At 45.1% G+C, this 16,730-nt stretch overlaps 1 protein-coding gene across 1 annotated transcript in view; it reads left to right on the top strand.

The window, feature by feature from the left end:
- The first annotated feature begins 5,346 nt into the window (after nucleotides 1-5,346).
- LOC119329817 (disease resistance protein RGA5-like) overlaps nucleotides 5,347-16,730 on the top strand; it is a 41,128-nt gene continuing 29,744 nt past the window's right edge. The window contains exon 1 of the mRNA XM_037602912.1: nucleotides 5,347-6,158. Coding sequence (XP_037458809.1) covers nucleotides 5,347-6,158 — 812 coding nt within the window. The remainder of the gene's footprint in view (nucleotides 6,159-16,730) is intronic.

The raw sequence follows: 16,730 nt of genomic DNA, 5'->3' as shown, positions 1-16,730 counted from the left end.
CTCCAGTGGCCCTAGGGCCATGGGGTGCGGTGGATCCTGGCAAGGGTTGGCGGGAGGGCTTCGTTTTTAGTTGTCTCTTTCAGTTTTTGTTAGGATTTGTGTTCTGCTCTGGAAGGCGAGACGGCGGCGGCTCCCTGAAGATGGAATAAAGGTCTCCCTGTCTACCCCCCGTTCCGGCGATGCGTCTAGCATAGTTGGTTGGCCTGTGGAAGTGTGTCTCCGGCGGATCTATTTTTGGTGGATTTGCTCAGATCTCGTCGTTGTTCGTCTATGATCGTGTGCCTCCCTGTTGGATCGTATCGATCTACGTTATTCTTCATTGATGGCAGTTGTTGTTCTGGTGCATTGGTCCTATGGGGCCTTGGTACGACGACTTTCTGACTGTTTACTATAACAAGTTGTGTCCGACTCCGGAACGGGGCTTCGGCTCGCTTCAATGCTCGTAGTCGTCGCTACGTGGTCTATAAATCTGGATGTAGTTTTTATTATTTATAGTGTTTGTTGTACAACTATAATTGAAGATGAGTAGATCGAAAGTTTTCTCGCAAAAACAAAGAAGCTGGTGTGGCAACGGTCTAGATGCCTGCAAAAGCCCCCACATATCTTTGATTTGTGGGAAAAAGCGAGTCCGGATCAACTTACGGACCTATGCACAACCACATTGGTTGGTAAAATACGTACAGACCGGATGTATGTGAATGATTTGAGGGTTGGTGTTGGATATTCCCTAAAGTGACTTTCTAGAAATTCTCACGTTAATTAGATTTTACGAGGCGTTAATCTGGTGGGACCGAATTATTACGGTTTAGATAGACTCATAGGAAAAAAACTCAAGTATCCGTATCTCTCCCACGATCCAACTCTCTCAAACCTCCCCATAGAAAAACTCAATCTCTTACGTCTCATTATCTCTCCAACTAGAAAAAAACTGACTTATCACACTCCCGTAACCCAATCTCTCACGACTCCTCCTTCCTCCATCTCCCAATGTCTCACGTGTCTACATCTCAAAAAAATTCCCACGTCTCTCTCCTCTCACGACTGCTTCCTTGGTCTTTGTCCCAATATTTCACGCCTCTCCATGTCATAAAATAAATTCACGTCTTCTTCCTTCCTCTAGGTCAGCAGAAGGAAAGGAACTCCCGATCTCAGAACCCGAGCTTTTTCCGGCGGCGACCATGATCTCAGATCAAGCCCTACCCGGCGGCGACCGTGATCTCACATCGAGCCCTCCCCGGCAGCCACCGTTTCCCCTTTGTGAGCCAGCCCTCCTCTTCTCTCGAAACATCTATATCTATGAACGACTTGCAGTGGTAGATAGCAGGAGCAGAGGCGAGGGGAAGGAAGAGATAGATGAGTCATTCTAAGAATATTCGCCTTGGGCAAGGTTCAATCCCTCCATCCCTTCCGATTCCTCCTCATGGTTAATCTCGCGCAATTCAATCTAGAGGATCCGTGTGGGTTCCTCAATGTATTTTTTTTACCATTGCATTAACACTGATTTGTCGATGTTGCTGGTTTTGATTTTCAGGGTCTATTGTTTTTACCAGCAAGAGATCATGTGCGGACGGTTATCGCACAGACTGATGCTTCTGCTTTTGATTTACATGTCGTGCTAAAAAACAATAGCCATTTGTTGCGCTTTAACAACAAGGGAACCTACAGACTGTTGTCGACATGACGCTAACCAACGAGTACGTAGTGGTACTGAGCACTGGAGTTTCAAAATATTACCTAAACCTATGTGGATACTCTAGGACATGGGCTGCAAAGGCGAGGGTCTATTGTTTTTACCAGCAAGAGATCATGTGTGGATGGTTATTGCACAGACTGATGCTGCTGCTTTTGATTTACATGTCCTGCTCACAAACAATAGCCATTTGTTGCCCTTTAACAACAAGGGAACCTACAGATTGTTGTCGACATGACGCTAACCAACGAGTACGTAATGGTACTGAGCACTGGAGTTTCAAAGTATTACCTAAACCTATGTGGATACTCTAGGACATGGGCTGCAAAGGCGAGCTGGTGAGAGCTGCTGAATTCAGCAGTTACAAGTTGTTTTCTTGATATTTTCAGTTTCAGTCCACATCCATCGTATTCCTTATCTAGCCTAACGAAGGTGACTCTGAACGTACGTGTTGGTTGATTGGTAACTTGATTCTAATGCTTGATGTGTTCTGCAGAAATAAAATCCACATCCATGATGGTTGCGAGGTCCTCAATCTCCTGGCCTCCAACTTGCACCAGCCGCCCTATATGAAAGATTTGGAGCAGATGAGACCACTGCAAATCATAGCTAATGGTTTCGCATATGTAATTTCGTTAAAATCCATAGGCTCAGGTGAGCTGGATCAGGAGAAAATGTATTGGCTACTCACTCTTATGAGGCGTTCTGATTTCTTTCCAATGATTTGGCCCATGCATATTTACTTGAATCATTCTGGCTCTCCTCCATCTCATGTTTAAAGCAGGTACGCATGCAAAGGGCTGCAGCTAATCATGTATAATATGGACCAATCTATCTTTGCTTATGTGGAAACAAAGTTGATCAACCACAAGACTGAAGGGATTAGGCACCATAGATCACCGGCGCTGAGTGTTCCCATCGAATGCCCCGCATGCAACAATGCTTCAGTGCAGTGCAAGTACGAACATGCCAGGAATGCCTCTCAGCGCAGGTACAAATAACACGCCTTCAAAAGAAATCTAATCTAATATTTTGATCTCGGAATGACTGTCTGCTTCTGACCATCATGTATGCCACAAGCCAGCATGCGAAACCTTCTGCATCAGGTATATAATGAATGCAAATCTTCTTCCAATCCTTTCAGTCCTCATGGTTTTTTCTTAATTAGGCATACCATGTCTGCGGTTAGACAGAATAACTTAATAAAAGAAACAAGAACATTGCCCTTTGATCATGCAACAGCGGGATGATACCGCGTTGGGCTCTCGGACTATGTGTATGCCTGTAGGTATGTGCTGTTTAATTTACGGTGCTTGCTTATAAATATATACGACGAAAATATGTAGTCGACTCGGGAAATATTTTAACATCTGATAGAGTAGAGTAGGTACCTGTCGGACCAGCTCCTTATGCGATTAATTAATCCATGAATATCTCTCATATATAGAAGTCGTGAATCCATGATTTTTGTAGGCCAGTATGTTAATATATGTTTTATAGGTAGATATGAATCATTTGTTTTTGTTCTTTTTGGTATTCTTTGCGTGTCTACTAATTTATGGTTTGCATGGTTGATTATATCGGACAATACTACTAAAAATATAAATTTATTTTATGGTACTATTTCATAGTAGTAGCATATATCACTTATTAATAATCTCATTAGCTCATGCTGGTATATAGTTTTTTCTTTATGAGGGCAGAAAACATGCAAAATGTAAGAGGGCGCAAAAACTCATTTTAATCTAAAACATGCATTTTGTAAGAGGGCACCAAAACTCATTTTATCCACTAAATTTGGCATATTTACCAAAAACAAGTTTGCTATGTGATTCATGAGTCAGCACAGAAAATCCTGCAGCTCGGACTGACAACATGTTGCAAAAGAAGTGGTAGAAAGAACATCACTATTCACCTAGGTGATGACATGTACGTGTCCATTGATATGGTTGACACCCACCTCACGTAACTTTTGCCTCCTTATTATATATATGTACAACGAGCTTCTGTAGTTGTCTACAAATGAAGTTGGGATCAACTTATTTCATGCAGGCCTCATTGCCTTTACATTTTTCCAATATTATTGGCGTGTTTGACTTATTTTCTGAAAGATGGCAGCGTTATCACTCAGATCTTTCTCTTTCTCTCCACGATACTTGATGAGGTTAGTAGCTTAAATAAAGGATTTGTAGGCATGAGTTGACTAAAAGTAAGACTCTTTCGCGTTATCATTTTGTGCATCGTATTTAGATCTATCTTTTGTAGCCAAATATTATAGCATGTTACTCTCCAGTGGTAGACACAAGAAAACAATAAAGATGAAATTATACATATATGCATATATTAGTACAACTAATATATGCATATATTAGTACTTCTCTTTGAAGATAACAAGTGATACATGGCTGAATTGCTGCTACGTAAGTAAAACTTGATGTGAATTTGTATTCCCTTTAATTCCCCGAGGAGTATATTAGCTAGGATATTCATTTGAATAGGCTTGGGATAAACATTCATCAGCGGTAGCAGTGTGAAAGAATTATATTTGAAAAGAACTACTCCCTTTTAGACGTCGTTGCAATTAAAATGATTTAGTTGACACTATTACGGACGACAGTTAGAAATCCAATAATATAATTGCTGGAGGCAACTACATGTAATTTATGTGGGCTTTTACCGTCAATTTGACCAATAGTACATGATCTAATAAATTTCGGTAAAAATAACATCGTACCCCATAAATTACTTGCATTTGTAAAAAGACACTTATGTGTGTCCTAAAAGGAAATCTGAATAATTCTTGACATTCCATATATTTTAAGAATAAGATTTTTAGGAAATACGGTATGCCAACATTGTTGTATTTTATCAATGAAGTGTTTGTTTTTATAGTGAACTATGGTATATTTCCTAACCAACAGGAATCTATGTACGTGATGCAGCTATAATTAATAGACAATATGTAATTAAAAGTTCTCTTATGGTGTACATGTAATTTCACCCAATAGATATCCTGGTAGAAGTTTTCTTGCCGATGATTGGATTTCACGAGTAACTACATGCAAACTCATATAGAGTAGAAGTGTATACAAACCCGGTACTCCTAGCTTGCTAACTTTGTATTTGAAACCAATTCAAACATATCAATAAAAGATTTGGAAATTATAAGGTGTTTGATGTATGTTGGAAACTAAACTAGAACCAAAAGCTATAAATAGTTTGAGTCTTTTCTATATAAATTATGAAATAAACTAGTCCGTGCAACGCACGGGTATCATCAGTGTTTCTAGTTCCCTAAATAAATGAGACCAGATCCCTCACACCTCTCTCGTGCTAGTGCCCGCTGCTCGCCGTTATTTCGTCGTGCACGCACCGCCGGCGCCCGATCTTCCCCCGTTTCCTTCTCCTCGCCGGGGCTACTCCGCGGCTAGCGATCCTCCACGGCAGATCCATCCGGCTAGGTAAGGCGCCATCACCCCCTCCTGCCCCTGTCGTGCTTCGATCTCCTTGCATGACGCCGCCGCCGTCGGCGTCCATTTGCCTACGCCGGCACGAGGTCGATTTGCTACTGGTTTGGTGCAGTAACGCTGGGGCTTACCTCCGTGAATCCATTCTCTTCCAGGGTTCGATCCGACGGCGATTCAACTAGCACGACCATGGCGGGGATTCTTGTGAGTGCAGCGACGGGGGCCCTCAACTCCATCGTGGAGAAGCTGGGCACTCTGCTGGTAGACCAATACAAGCTGCACACGGGGGTGCGCGGCGAGATCAAATTTCTGACTGGGGAGCTCACAGCCATGAACGACTTTCTCCTGAAGATGTCTGAGGAGGAGGACCCTGACCAGCAAGATAAGGTATGGATGTCCAAGGTGCGAGAGCTCTCCTATGATATAGAGGACTCCATTGATGACTTCATGCAAGACGAAGACGACAAAGACGCTAAGCCAGATGGCATCATAAAAAAGATCAAGCACATTCTGGGAAAGGTGGGGAAGAGGAAGGCTCACCATCAGGTGTTCCAAGATCTAAAGAAACAAGTCACTGAGGTGGCCGAGAGGAATCAAAGGTACCAAACTCGTCACGCCTTATCCAAGGCCAGAAATTTGACTGTTGACCCTAGAGCTCTTGCTATCTTTGATCTTGCCTCGACGCTCGTCGGAATTGATGAACCCAAAGCTGAGCTAATCAAACTGTTGATTGACGGTGTGTCGATAAATCGGCAACCGAAGCTGGTCTCCATAGTAGGATCTGCAGGAATCGGCAAGACAACTCTTGCAAACCAAGTGTATCAAGACCTCAAAAGAAAATTCAAATATCGGGCCTTCTTATCCGTGTCGCGAAATCCAGACATGATGAATATCATGAGAATTATTCATAGTCAAGTTAGTGGTCTACGTTTTGCTGACACTGAAGCAGGAAGCATACAACAAGTCATCATCAATATCACGACTTTCCTAGCAGAAAAAAGGTACAGTTTCTAACTTTCTATCATCAATATTAGGAGTACATGTTCTCCTCGAATATATATATATATATATATATATATATATATATATATATATATATATATATATATATAATTAGGGAAGATATTTAGATGTTTCACATGAAAAGTTTACCAGTAACTTGCTAAGAAAACAGTTCCATGTAATTTCTTTTCATATTTTCTCGTCCATTGTTACAAAAAGTAATGGTTAAATGTTTGTAGTGAAGACCATGACGATGTCAAGTGAAGTGGAATGGGGAAAATAGCAACAACGACCTATGCTATGAACATATGTTTTGTGATTTCTGTGTTTTTTCTTTTTCTTTTGATGTTGTAGAATCTTCAAGACATCTCTACTACCTCCATCGAGTATATGACATAACCTTGTGTAAGGAGTACATCGAGTAGCCCCTATTGCTAACACACCCTCAGAATTTTATATACGTGGGAAAGGTTCATTTTCCTCCCTTGGCTCGATTTTTTTTCCTAATTCTTTTGGCTCCCAACCTCCGGTGATGCCCTAAATCCTTTTTTAGTGTTACATGCTATGGTCAGTTTTGGGCAATGCTGTTGATAATAGGTTCACTCGAAGCCTTCTACTGATGTCACCATCTTCTTCCTTCACCTTCTCCTTCTAGAACTCTCTTCCATCTTCATACCGGATCCTCGCGTCCTTTCGCCAGGGGCGAACTCTCGCGCCACCAAAGACCCTCGCGCTGCTGCTTCCCCATCCGCTGCGGCCGCCGGCGTAGGCCGCGGTGGCGGCGGGCCCGGCGCCAAAGGAATCGGGATCTGGATGCGGCGGCTATCTCCTGGTGCGGATGGGGCGTGGCCGGGAGGGAGTTGCGCGCAGCGTCCAGGGCGGCGCCCCTGATCATGCGGCGGACACACTACCCTCCATGACATGTGGGATCCGAGGTCTCCAGCGATGGTGGGCATGGCGGCGGCCGCGGATCTGGATCCCACCCAGATTCGTTGTCAACTCTTAATGTGGATGGTCGGTGGCGCGATGAGGGCTCTAGTCAGGGGATGGAGGTTCTCCGCCGGAGAACCGGTGGCAGCATACGTCTTCATGGTGAAGCTCCGCGATGTTCCAGCCAGCCCCAAGATCGAAATGACGCGGCTTCCGGTGAAAACCGTGCCGAGCAGTAGTCTTGACGGACAATGGCGGCGTCTCTGACGTCGTTTCCTTCTCGAGGCATCGTTGTTGCAGGTCACGTCAACTTACACTGGTGGAAAAAGGGCCTTTGGTCGCGGTTCGCAACTGCCATTAGTCGCGGTTGCACAACCGCGACCAAATAGGCGCGACTAAAGGCCCCCCCTTTAGTCGCGGTTGCTTAAGAACCGCGACTAAAGGCCTGTCCACGTGGGCGCCAGGCAGCCGTCGGGGCGAAGGACCTTTAGTCGCGGTTCTTCTGGCCAACCGCGACTAAAGGCCGCCGCAGGTTTAGGGTTTTAGCCCCCCCTAAACCTGTTTTCTATTTAATTTGTATTGTTTTATTTCTTTTGTGCTTTATTTTAATTTTGAAGGAGTTTCACATATTCTACGGTACTACATACATGCATATGAATGTACAATTTCAAACAAATTTGAAATTAGAACCAAAAAGAATTCAAGAGGAATATACAATATATATTCAATATCATCGGATGACCATATACAATTTTGAATAAGTTTCCATACATAATTTAATGCATATAAAGTTCTACGTCCTCGTAATGGTGTTCTCCTTTAGGATGGAGGACTTCCCTCCTGAACCATCCAGCTAGTTCCTCTTGAAATGGTCGGAAGCGAGCTTCTGGACTAAGCATCATCCGGAGGTTATTCCTCTGAGCATTGGTATCACTCGGAACCCGCTCAGAGGTGTATCTCCGGATCATCTCACAGAAATAGTATGCACATAGATTGGTCCCCGCTGGCTGAATATCCTCACCATTCTTAGCCTTTGACCTTTTGAATTCTAGCTCTTTTTTGAATTCACCGACCTTTGTATCTACGAACCGTCTCCAAACCCTACGAGGCAAAGAAAATTAAATGAACAAGAGAGTTATTAGTTACTTGATATTAGGAAATGAACGAAATAGGCCGATCGATATAGAGCGCAAATGAATGAAAATAATTACTTCTGCAGCATTCTTCTCATGCCGCCCCAAAGCTTTGGATCCTTATTTAAAGAGTCGTGGACGAGACATTCTGAGGTGTCAACTTTAATTACTAGCAGAATCCAGTGGAACCTGCGGACACGATACATGCACAGTACGTCATGCATAACTCATCGATTAGCCGGCCACATACCATGCATGGAGTAAACAAAAGAGAATGTGCTCAAGACAGAAACACTCACCCAAAATGGTAAGGAAATAGAATATCACTTTTGAGTTCCTGCTTTGTAAGAAACTGCCACAGGTCTGCCTCCATGCCGGCGGGGTGATGCTCCAACACATATCCATTAACGATGTGTGGGTCAATGAACCCAACATCATGGATGTTCCTTACTCTGCATTCCTTAATCTTCATTCTGCATGTATAATAGCGGACACAACAATATAGTTAGGACATATATATAGTGCAGGCAATATGAACGAGATGGGGTAGAAATAAATCACTTACAGAACGTAGCAACTGATGATAGATTTGTCGAGCTCGCGCAGATTGAAAAGCTGGAACAATTCACTCAGATGAATTTGTACATAGTAATGTTTGCAGTGATGCTCATATCTAACTTCCGCATAAATATATTCTTTGGCGTTTTTATTTTTTATGTAACCCTTGTACCATTTCAGCAGACCTTTCATTTGTGGAGGTAGATCCTCTTCCTGCGCAGGCTCGACGAGAGGCCCATTCTTCACATATGTAATTACTACCTCCTTCACTGGCGCCTCATCAAGGCCTAACAGTTCACGAAGAGTAATACCTAAGTTGGCCGCTTGTTCTCTGGCACTCGTTACAGTCAATCCATGTGCTGCCGCAGCTGCTATGATATCGGGGTCATCCGGACCGGCGGCTTTCACTATAAGCGGGGCAATCGATTGTTTACTTTGTTCCCCGAGCTGGGTAACTCGTTTCCCGCTTTTTTTACTTTCTAATTCCGTTTTCTCGGCCTCCTCCAAGGCTTTGTTCTCCTGGTTCTCCGCCCGCTCTTTCTTCTCCTTCAACATGAGTGCCTGCCTACGAAGTTCACGTGCATAGTCGTCAGGCAGATTCTTCGTGGCTTGGGAAGGTGTGCTCAAAAATGACTTAGCCCACTTCTTTTGCTCATCAGAAAATACTGGCTTGGGCTTGGGCTCTCTTTTCTTCTTGCAGTCCGCCTTCGATTTCTCATGATCAGCAGCCGCGGCCGCGGCAGTTTCCTCGGCACTACGTTCCCAAGGCCTTGTGGGGAGAGGCTTCAGTGATGGCTCCGGTACCTTTGTGGTCTTAGGTACATAAGGGTCCGGGTTAATAATCCAGGACTGCTTCTGCTTCTTTGCCGGAGGTGGATTGGGGGGCGGCGTCTGATCACCCGCCGGACGAGGACTGGGGGGCGGCGTCTGATCACCCGCCGGACGTTCTGGACTGGGGGGCGTCGGCTGACGTGACGGAGGTGTAGGTGAACCGCCACCACCGTAGGGGGGTGGACTTGTTGTCCTTGGCGCCTCGCCTGGAAACTTGATAAACTTCTTTTGCCTGAAATGGCGCTTGACATCTCCAAGTCTTTTCTCCCCTTCAGGTGTAGCAATGTCAATCTCCAGGTCCTCAAACCCTTGGACTATGTCCTCCACCGTGACACGAGCATAGCCATCTTGAATGGGGTTGTTGTGGTGGAGTGCTCCAGGTAAACATGGTAAAGCACTGCCGATGGCTACCTTCATGGACATGTTCTCGATAGGATAATACAGATGACATTCCTTCATCTCCTTTATATCGTCCACGGGGTAGCGAGGAGGCTCCGGTGCAGTAATTTCGACCACCAGAGGCTCCGGTGCAGTAATTTCGATCGTCGGTGCATCTGCACCAGCCGGTGGGGCCTCCGTGGAAGACACACTGCTTCTCCGCTGCTGGCTTCTGAGATCCGCTGGATGATCTTCATGCTGCGCCCGAGCTGCATCTCTTTCGGCTACTAGTACACTCACAGTTTTCTTCATCACATCCATTTCCGATGCCAACCGCGCCACAACATCTGCTTCCCGATCCATCTTTCTCTTCCGGCTTCTGTAACCGTACGGGTCATCATTCTGGGGGAACCCTATTTTCCATGGAATGTGCCCCATGCCTCGTACACGTCCTCCGTGTTCAGGATTCCCGAGGGCTTTTGTCAGCGCGTCGTTCTCTCTGTTGAACTTGATCTTCCCCTCTTGAGCATCCCTCATTGCTTCAATAAGGGCTTGGGTGGGTTTAATTATTTTGCCCCGGTAAACACACTCCCCTGTCTCCGGGTTCAGCGTTCCCCCATGCCCGTACCACCAGCTTTTGGCCCTTGGGTCCCATCCCTCCGAACCTGGACGGATTCCTCGCGCCCTCAGCTCGTTCTCCATCTTCTCCCACCTAGGCTCCCAAAGGCGATACCCTCCTGGCCCCATAATATGATTGTACTCCTTCTTAGCCGCATTTCCTTATTTTTTCGATATTTGAATGAACTGCTCCGATTTCTTTTGCTTCACAAATTCTGGCCAATCATGTTTCAGTTTCTCATATTGTCCTTTGAAATCCGGAGTCTTGTTCTGCTTGACAAAGTCATGGGCTAGATTTTGCTTGAATTTCCGGAATGCGTCGGCCATCTTATGAAGATCGAACTGTTTGACTAGCCTCCTCCTCTCCTTGTTTTCCTCAATCTTGTTACCCTCCTCATCGAATTTGTTGTATTCCGGAGGTAGAACGAAATGTTCCATAAGCTTCTTGAAGCAATCTCTTTTTGTTCCCTTATCGACAAAAGTGAAACCAGCAATTCGTGCCTTCTTTGGCTTATTCCACTCCTGGACGGTGATCGAGACGTTGTCTCTAACAACGGCTCTGCATTGGTTGACAAACTTGGTGGCGTTCTTGCGGGGCTCGAGCGGCCTGCCGGTTGCACTGTCGACAACCTCGATGGTGCATGTTTCTCCTTGTTTCATCGTCTTGGTTGCGCCACGCTTTGACGACGTACTCGATTGTTTCGACGATCCGGCCGAGGGCTAAAATAAGAAAGAGAGTCGCGCGCGTTAGTACACACATATTTATTCAAATCAGTTAGTTTGTATCACCAGAGGCTCAATGTATATATATACCTCGGCGCCGGAGGTGGTTGCTACTTCCATTTGAAGATCGTCGTTTATCGACGTTTGTTCGGCATCATCTTGCTGACGGCGCCCTTCATCTTCACCGTCAAGGTTCAGATAAGAAGAGATATCATCTTCTTCTTGTCCGGTCGGCACATATAGAATATCGCCATTTATGATGCCGAACATATGTGCTTCACCGTCCGGATCATAGTTGTCCATAATCGGGTCAGCTCTATCGTCCGCCATTATGTCAGTCCTGAAAACATGTAGTAAAAACAAATTAATTAAGTGAAGAAGGGGGGCGGTGGCGGTGGCGGTGGCGAAAGGGCGGTGGCAAAAGGAGGGGGCGAGGAAGGGGTGGGAGAGGGTGTCGCGGTAGAGCGCGAGACGGGGCGGCAGACGACGGCGTCACGGAGAATGAGGCGAGGACAACACACATGTATAACCCTCGCCGCCCCCTCTCGATCCAAAAAAAAACACCGCGCGCATCGCCGCCCCCTCTCCGTATATGCGCGGGGTCGTGTACATTTTTTTAAAGCGGGATCGTTGTACATTGACGCGCGGGGTCGTTGTATATATTGATTATCAAGTTTTACTTTTTTGTTGTTAATTATCAAGTTTTATATACGTTTTTTTTGTTAATTATCAAATTTTACGGTTTTTTTGTTAATTATCAAGTTTTAAGTTATTTTACCGTTTTTGTTAAACTAATTAACTAGTTAAAATTAAAAAGAACAAAAAAAGAAAAAAAAGAAAAAATTCCGGTGGCTCGCGGCGCCCCTCTCTCTCTCCACGATCTCGCTCTCTGTCTGAGACCGGTGGCCCGTGCGCGCGCGGCAGTACCTAGGCCGGCCGACGGCGTTGAGGGCGGGCGAGGGAGGCGGCGCGCGCGCGGTGGGCGAGGGAGGCCGGTGACGGCCGGCGACGCCGTACGTGTGGGCGAGAGGGGGCGGCGCGCGTGGGCCGGGCGGGGCACGGTGTGCAAACATACGGCGGGCGACGGCGGGCGGCGTCGAGGGCGAGGGCGACGGCGGCGGCGTCGAGGGCGAGGGCGACGGCGGGCGGCGTCGAGGGCGAGGGCGACGGCGGCAGGCCTTCGGCGCGGTGTTGAATCGGAGAAGACGAGAAAGGGTTCGGGCCCTTGTATTTATAGCCCCCCCCTTTAGTCGCGGTTGGGGAGGCGACCCGCGACTAAAGGTACCTTTAGTCGCGGTTGGGGAGGCGACCCGCGACTAAAGGGTACCTTTAGTCGCGGTTGGCCAGACCAACCGCGACTAAAGGGTTTTTTGGCGGGTTTTTGCGTTCCCGCGCGCAACGACCTTTAGTCGCGGTTGGCCAGGCCAACCGCGACTAAAGGTATTTTTCAAAATACTTTTTCTTTTTCAAAATATTAAAAATACAAATAATATATCAAAAAATTCAGAAAAATAAAACTAATTCAATTCAATATGTTAAAAGCACAAATATTATATCAAAAAATTCAGAAAAATAAAACTAATTCAATTCAAAATTCTAAAAATACAAATAATATATCAAAAAATTAAGAAAAATAAAACTAATTCGATTCAAAATGTTAAAAATACAAATAATATATCAAAAAATTCAGAAAAATAAAACTAATTCAATTCAATATGTTAAAAACACAAATATTATATAAAAAAATTCAGAAAAATAAAACTAATTCAATTCAAAATTCTAAAAATACAAATAATATATCAAAAAATTAAGAAAAATAAAACTAATTCAATTCAAAATGTTAAAAATACAAATAATATATCAAAAAATTCAGAAAAATAAAACTAATTCAATTCAAAATTTTATACGCCTAGGCAGGAGTACGACAGCGACGACAGCAGCAACGACGACGGCGGCAACTTAGAAGGCGACGACTACCAGTACAACGGCGACGGCTATGAAGACTACGAGTATGCATATTATACGCCTAGGCAGGAGTATGACTAAATCACTCCAAATTTCATGTATCATCAGTGGTATCTCGAATCATTCGAAAATGGACACCAAACACATCACGGGTAATATAATTCACATGATCCATTCAACAAAGTTTGGTACAATAAATTATTACACATCATTTCTTCCCTTGTGTCCCTGCTTGCTTACGATTGTGCCGTATCCATGGAGCATCCTCATCATTTAACTTAATGCTTGGGTCGGTGTTCACTTTGAAGGGCGGAATTTCAGCAAACATATTATAATCTTCTGACATGTCTGTCTTGTCCTCCACTCCCACGATGTTTCTTTTCCCTGAAAGAACAATGTGGCGCTTTGGATCATCGCATGATGTACTGATCATTTTCTTATCTTTCCGTTTCCTCGGTTTGCTACTCATGTCCTTCACATAGAAAACCTGAGCGATATCTTTCGCTAGGACGAATGGTTCGTCAAGGTAACCAAGATTGTTGAAATCCACCATTGTCATTCCGTATTGCTGGTCCACCTTTACCCCACCTCCTGTTAGCTTGAACCATTTGCACCGGAACAAAGGGACCTTAAAGGAGGGTCCATAGTCAAGTTCCCATATCTCCTCTATGTAACCATAATATGTGACTTTTTGCCCATTCTCGGTTGCTGCATCAAAGCGGACACCACTGTTTTGGTTGGTGCTCTTTTTATCTTGGGCGATCGTGTAAAATGTATTCCCATTTATCTCGTACCCTTGGAAAGTCGTTATAGTCGAAGATGGTGTCTTGGCCAACATGTACAGCTGATCTACAACATCATTGTCATTCATTAAATGTTTTCTCAACCAACTGCCGAAAGTCTCCATGTGGGCCTTCCTAATCCAAGATTCAGGCTTCCCCGGGTTGTCCGAGCGTAAAATATTCTTGTGTTTCTCAAAGTACGGAGCCACCAAGCTGGAATTGGTCAGTACAGTGTGGTGTGCTTCAGTCAGAGAATGGCCGTCCATACATATCGTTGATTTCCTTCCGATCGTGCCTTTTCCACTTAGTCTCCCCTCGTGCCGCGATCGAGGAAGACCAATCGGCTTAAGGTCAGGAACAAAGTCAACACAAAACTCAATTACCTCCTCATTTCCATAGCCCTTGGCGATGCTTCCTTCTGGCCTAGCACGATTATGAACATATTTCTTTAATACTCCCATGAACCTCTCGAAGGGGAACATATTGTGTAGAAATACAGGACCGAGAATGAAAATATCTTCGACTAGGTGAACCAAGAGGTGCGTCATAATATTGAAGAAGGATGGTGGGAACACCAACTCGAAACTGACAAGACATTGGATCACATCGTTCTGTAACCGTGGTAGAACTTCTGGATTGATTACCTTCTGAGAGATTGCATTGAGGAATGCACATAGCTTCACAATGGCTACTCGAACATTTTCCGGCAGGAGCCCCCTCAAAGCAATCGGAAGCAATTGCGTCATAATCACGTGGCAGTCGTGAGACTTCAGGTTTTGGAACTTTTTCTCCGCCATGTTTATTATTCCCTTTATATTGGACGAGAATCCAGACGGGACCTTCATACTGCTCAGGCATTCAAAAAAGATGACCTTCTCTTCTTTGGTCAGAGCGTAGCTGGCACGACCTTGAAACCATTCCGGATGCCGGTCATCAGGGTCTTTCAAACGTTGCTGGTCCTGCCGTGCTTCCTTTGTATCATTTGTCTTCCCATACACGCCCAAGAAGCTTAGGAGGTTCACGCAAATATTCTTCGTAACATGCATAACGTCGATTGCAGAGCGGACTTCTAGGACTTTCCAATATTCTAGCTCCCAGAATATAGATTTCTTCTTCCACATGGCTGCATGCCCATCAGCTCCCTTCGGAACTGATTGTCCGCCAGGACCCTTTCCAAAGATGACTTTCAAATCCTTGACCATATCAAATACCTCAGCACCAGTGCGTTCCGCAGGCTTCGGCCGATGATCTGCCTTGCCGTTGTAATGCTTGCCTTTCTTTCTTACTGGATGAATTTTCGGAAGAAATCGATGATGCCCAAGGTACACGTTCTTCTTACAATTTGGCAAATGTACACTTTCAGTCTCATGTAAGCAGTGCGTGCATGCATTGTATCCCTTATTTGACAGTCCCGAAAGGTTACTAAGAGCAGGCCAATCGTTGATGGTTACGAAAAGCAACGCTCGTAGGTTAAATTCCTCTTTTTTGTGCTCATCCCACACACGGACACCAGGTCTGCCCCACAGCTGTAAAAGTTCATCAACTAATGGCCTTAGGTACACATCGATGTCGTTGCCGGGTTGCTTCGGACCTTGGATGAGCACTGGCATCATAATGAACTTCCGCTTCATGCACAACCAAGGAGGAAGGTTGTAGATGCATAGAGTCACGGGCCAGGTGCTATGGCTGGAGCTCTGCTCGCCAAAAGGATTCATGCCATCTGTACTTAGACCAAATCTTATGTTCCTTGCGTCAGCTGCAAAATCTTTGAACTCTCTGTCGATCTTTCTCCATTGCGTTCCATCTGCGGTGTGTCTCAACTCCCCGTCCGACTTACGGTCCTCTTTGTGCCATCGCAACAACTTGGCATGCTCTTTGTTCCTGAACAGACGTTTCAACCGTGGTATTATAGGAGCATACCACATCACCTTGGCGGGAACCCTCTTCCTGGGTTTCTCGCCCTCAACATCGTCACCAGGGTCATCGCCTCTGATCTTATAACACAATGCAGTGCATACCGGGCATTCATTCAAATTCTCGTATTCACCGCGGTAGAGGATGCAGTCGTTGATGCATCCATGTATCTTCAGAACCTCTAAACCTAGAGGGCAGATAACCTTCTTTGCTTCGTACGTACTGGCGGGCAACTCGTTATTCTTTGGAAACATATTCTTCAACATTTTAAGCAAGTTTTCAAATGCCGAGTCAGCTACACCTGCCTGTGCCTTCCATTTCAGCAAATCCAGTGTGCAGCCCAGCTTTTTCAGACCATCACCGCATCCGGGGTACAACGACTTTCTGTGATCCTCTAACATGCGATCCAAATTCTCCCTCTCCTTTTCAGTTTCGCAGCGTCTCCGTGCATCAGCAATGGTCCGACCAAGATCATCAACGGTCTCATCACGTTCCTCTTCTTCACCTTCACCTTCCCCTTCACCTTCCCCTTCACCTTCAGCATCCTCCATGAAAGTATCACCGAAATGAGCAAGATAGCTTTCATCGATGAAATCATCCCCTTCTTCATCTTCTTCCATTATAACCCCTCTTTCTCCATGCTTGGTCCAACAATTATAGCTTGGCATGAAACCATGCCGAAGCAGGTGCAGGTGAACTTCTCTTGAGGAAGAGTAACCCTTCTGATTCTTACAGTCAA

Source organism: Triticum dicoccoides, chromosome 7A (assembly GCF_002162155.2).
Source record: "Triticum dicoccoides isolate Atlit2015 ecotype Zavitan chromosome 7A, WEW_v2.0, whole genome shotgun sequence".
NCBI classification, from domain to species: Eukaryota; Viridiplantae; Streptophyta; class Magnoliopsida; order Poales; family Poaceae; genus Triticum; species Triticum dicoccoides.
This window is presented reverse-complemented; position numbering and strand designations above follow the sequence as displayed.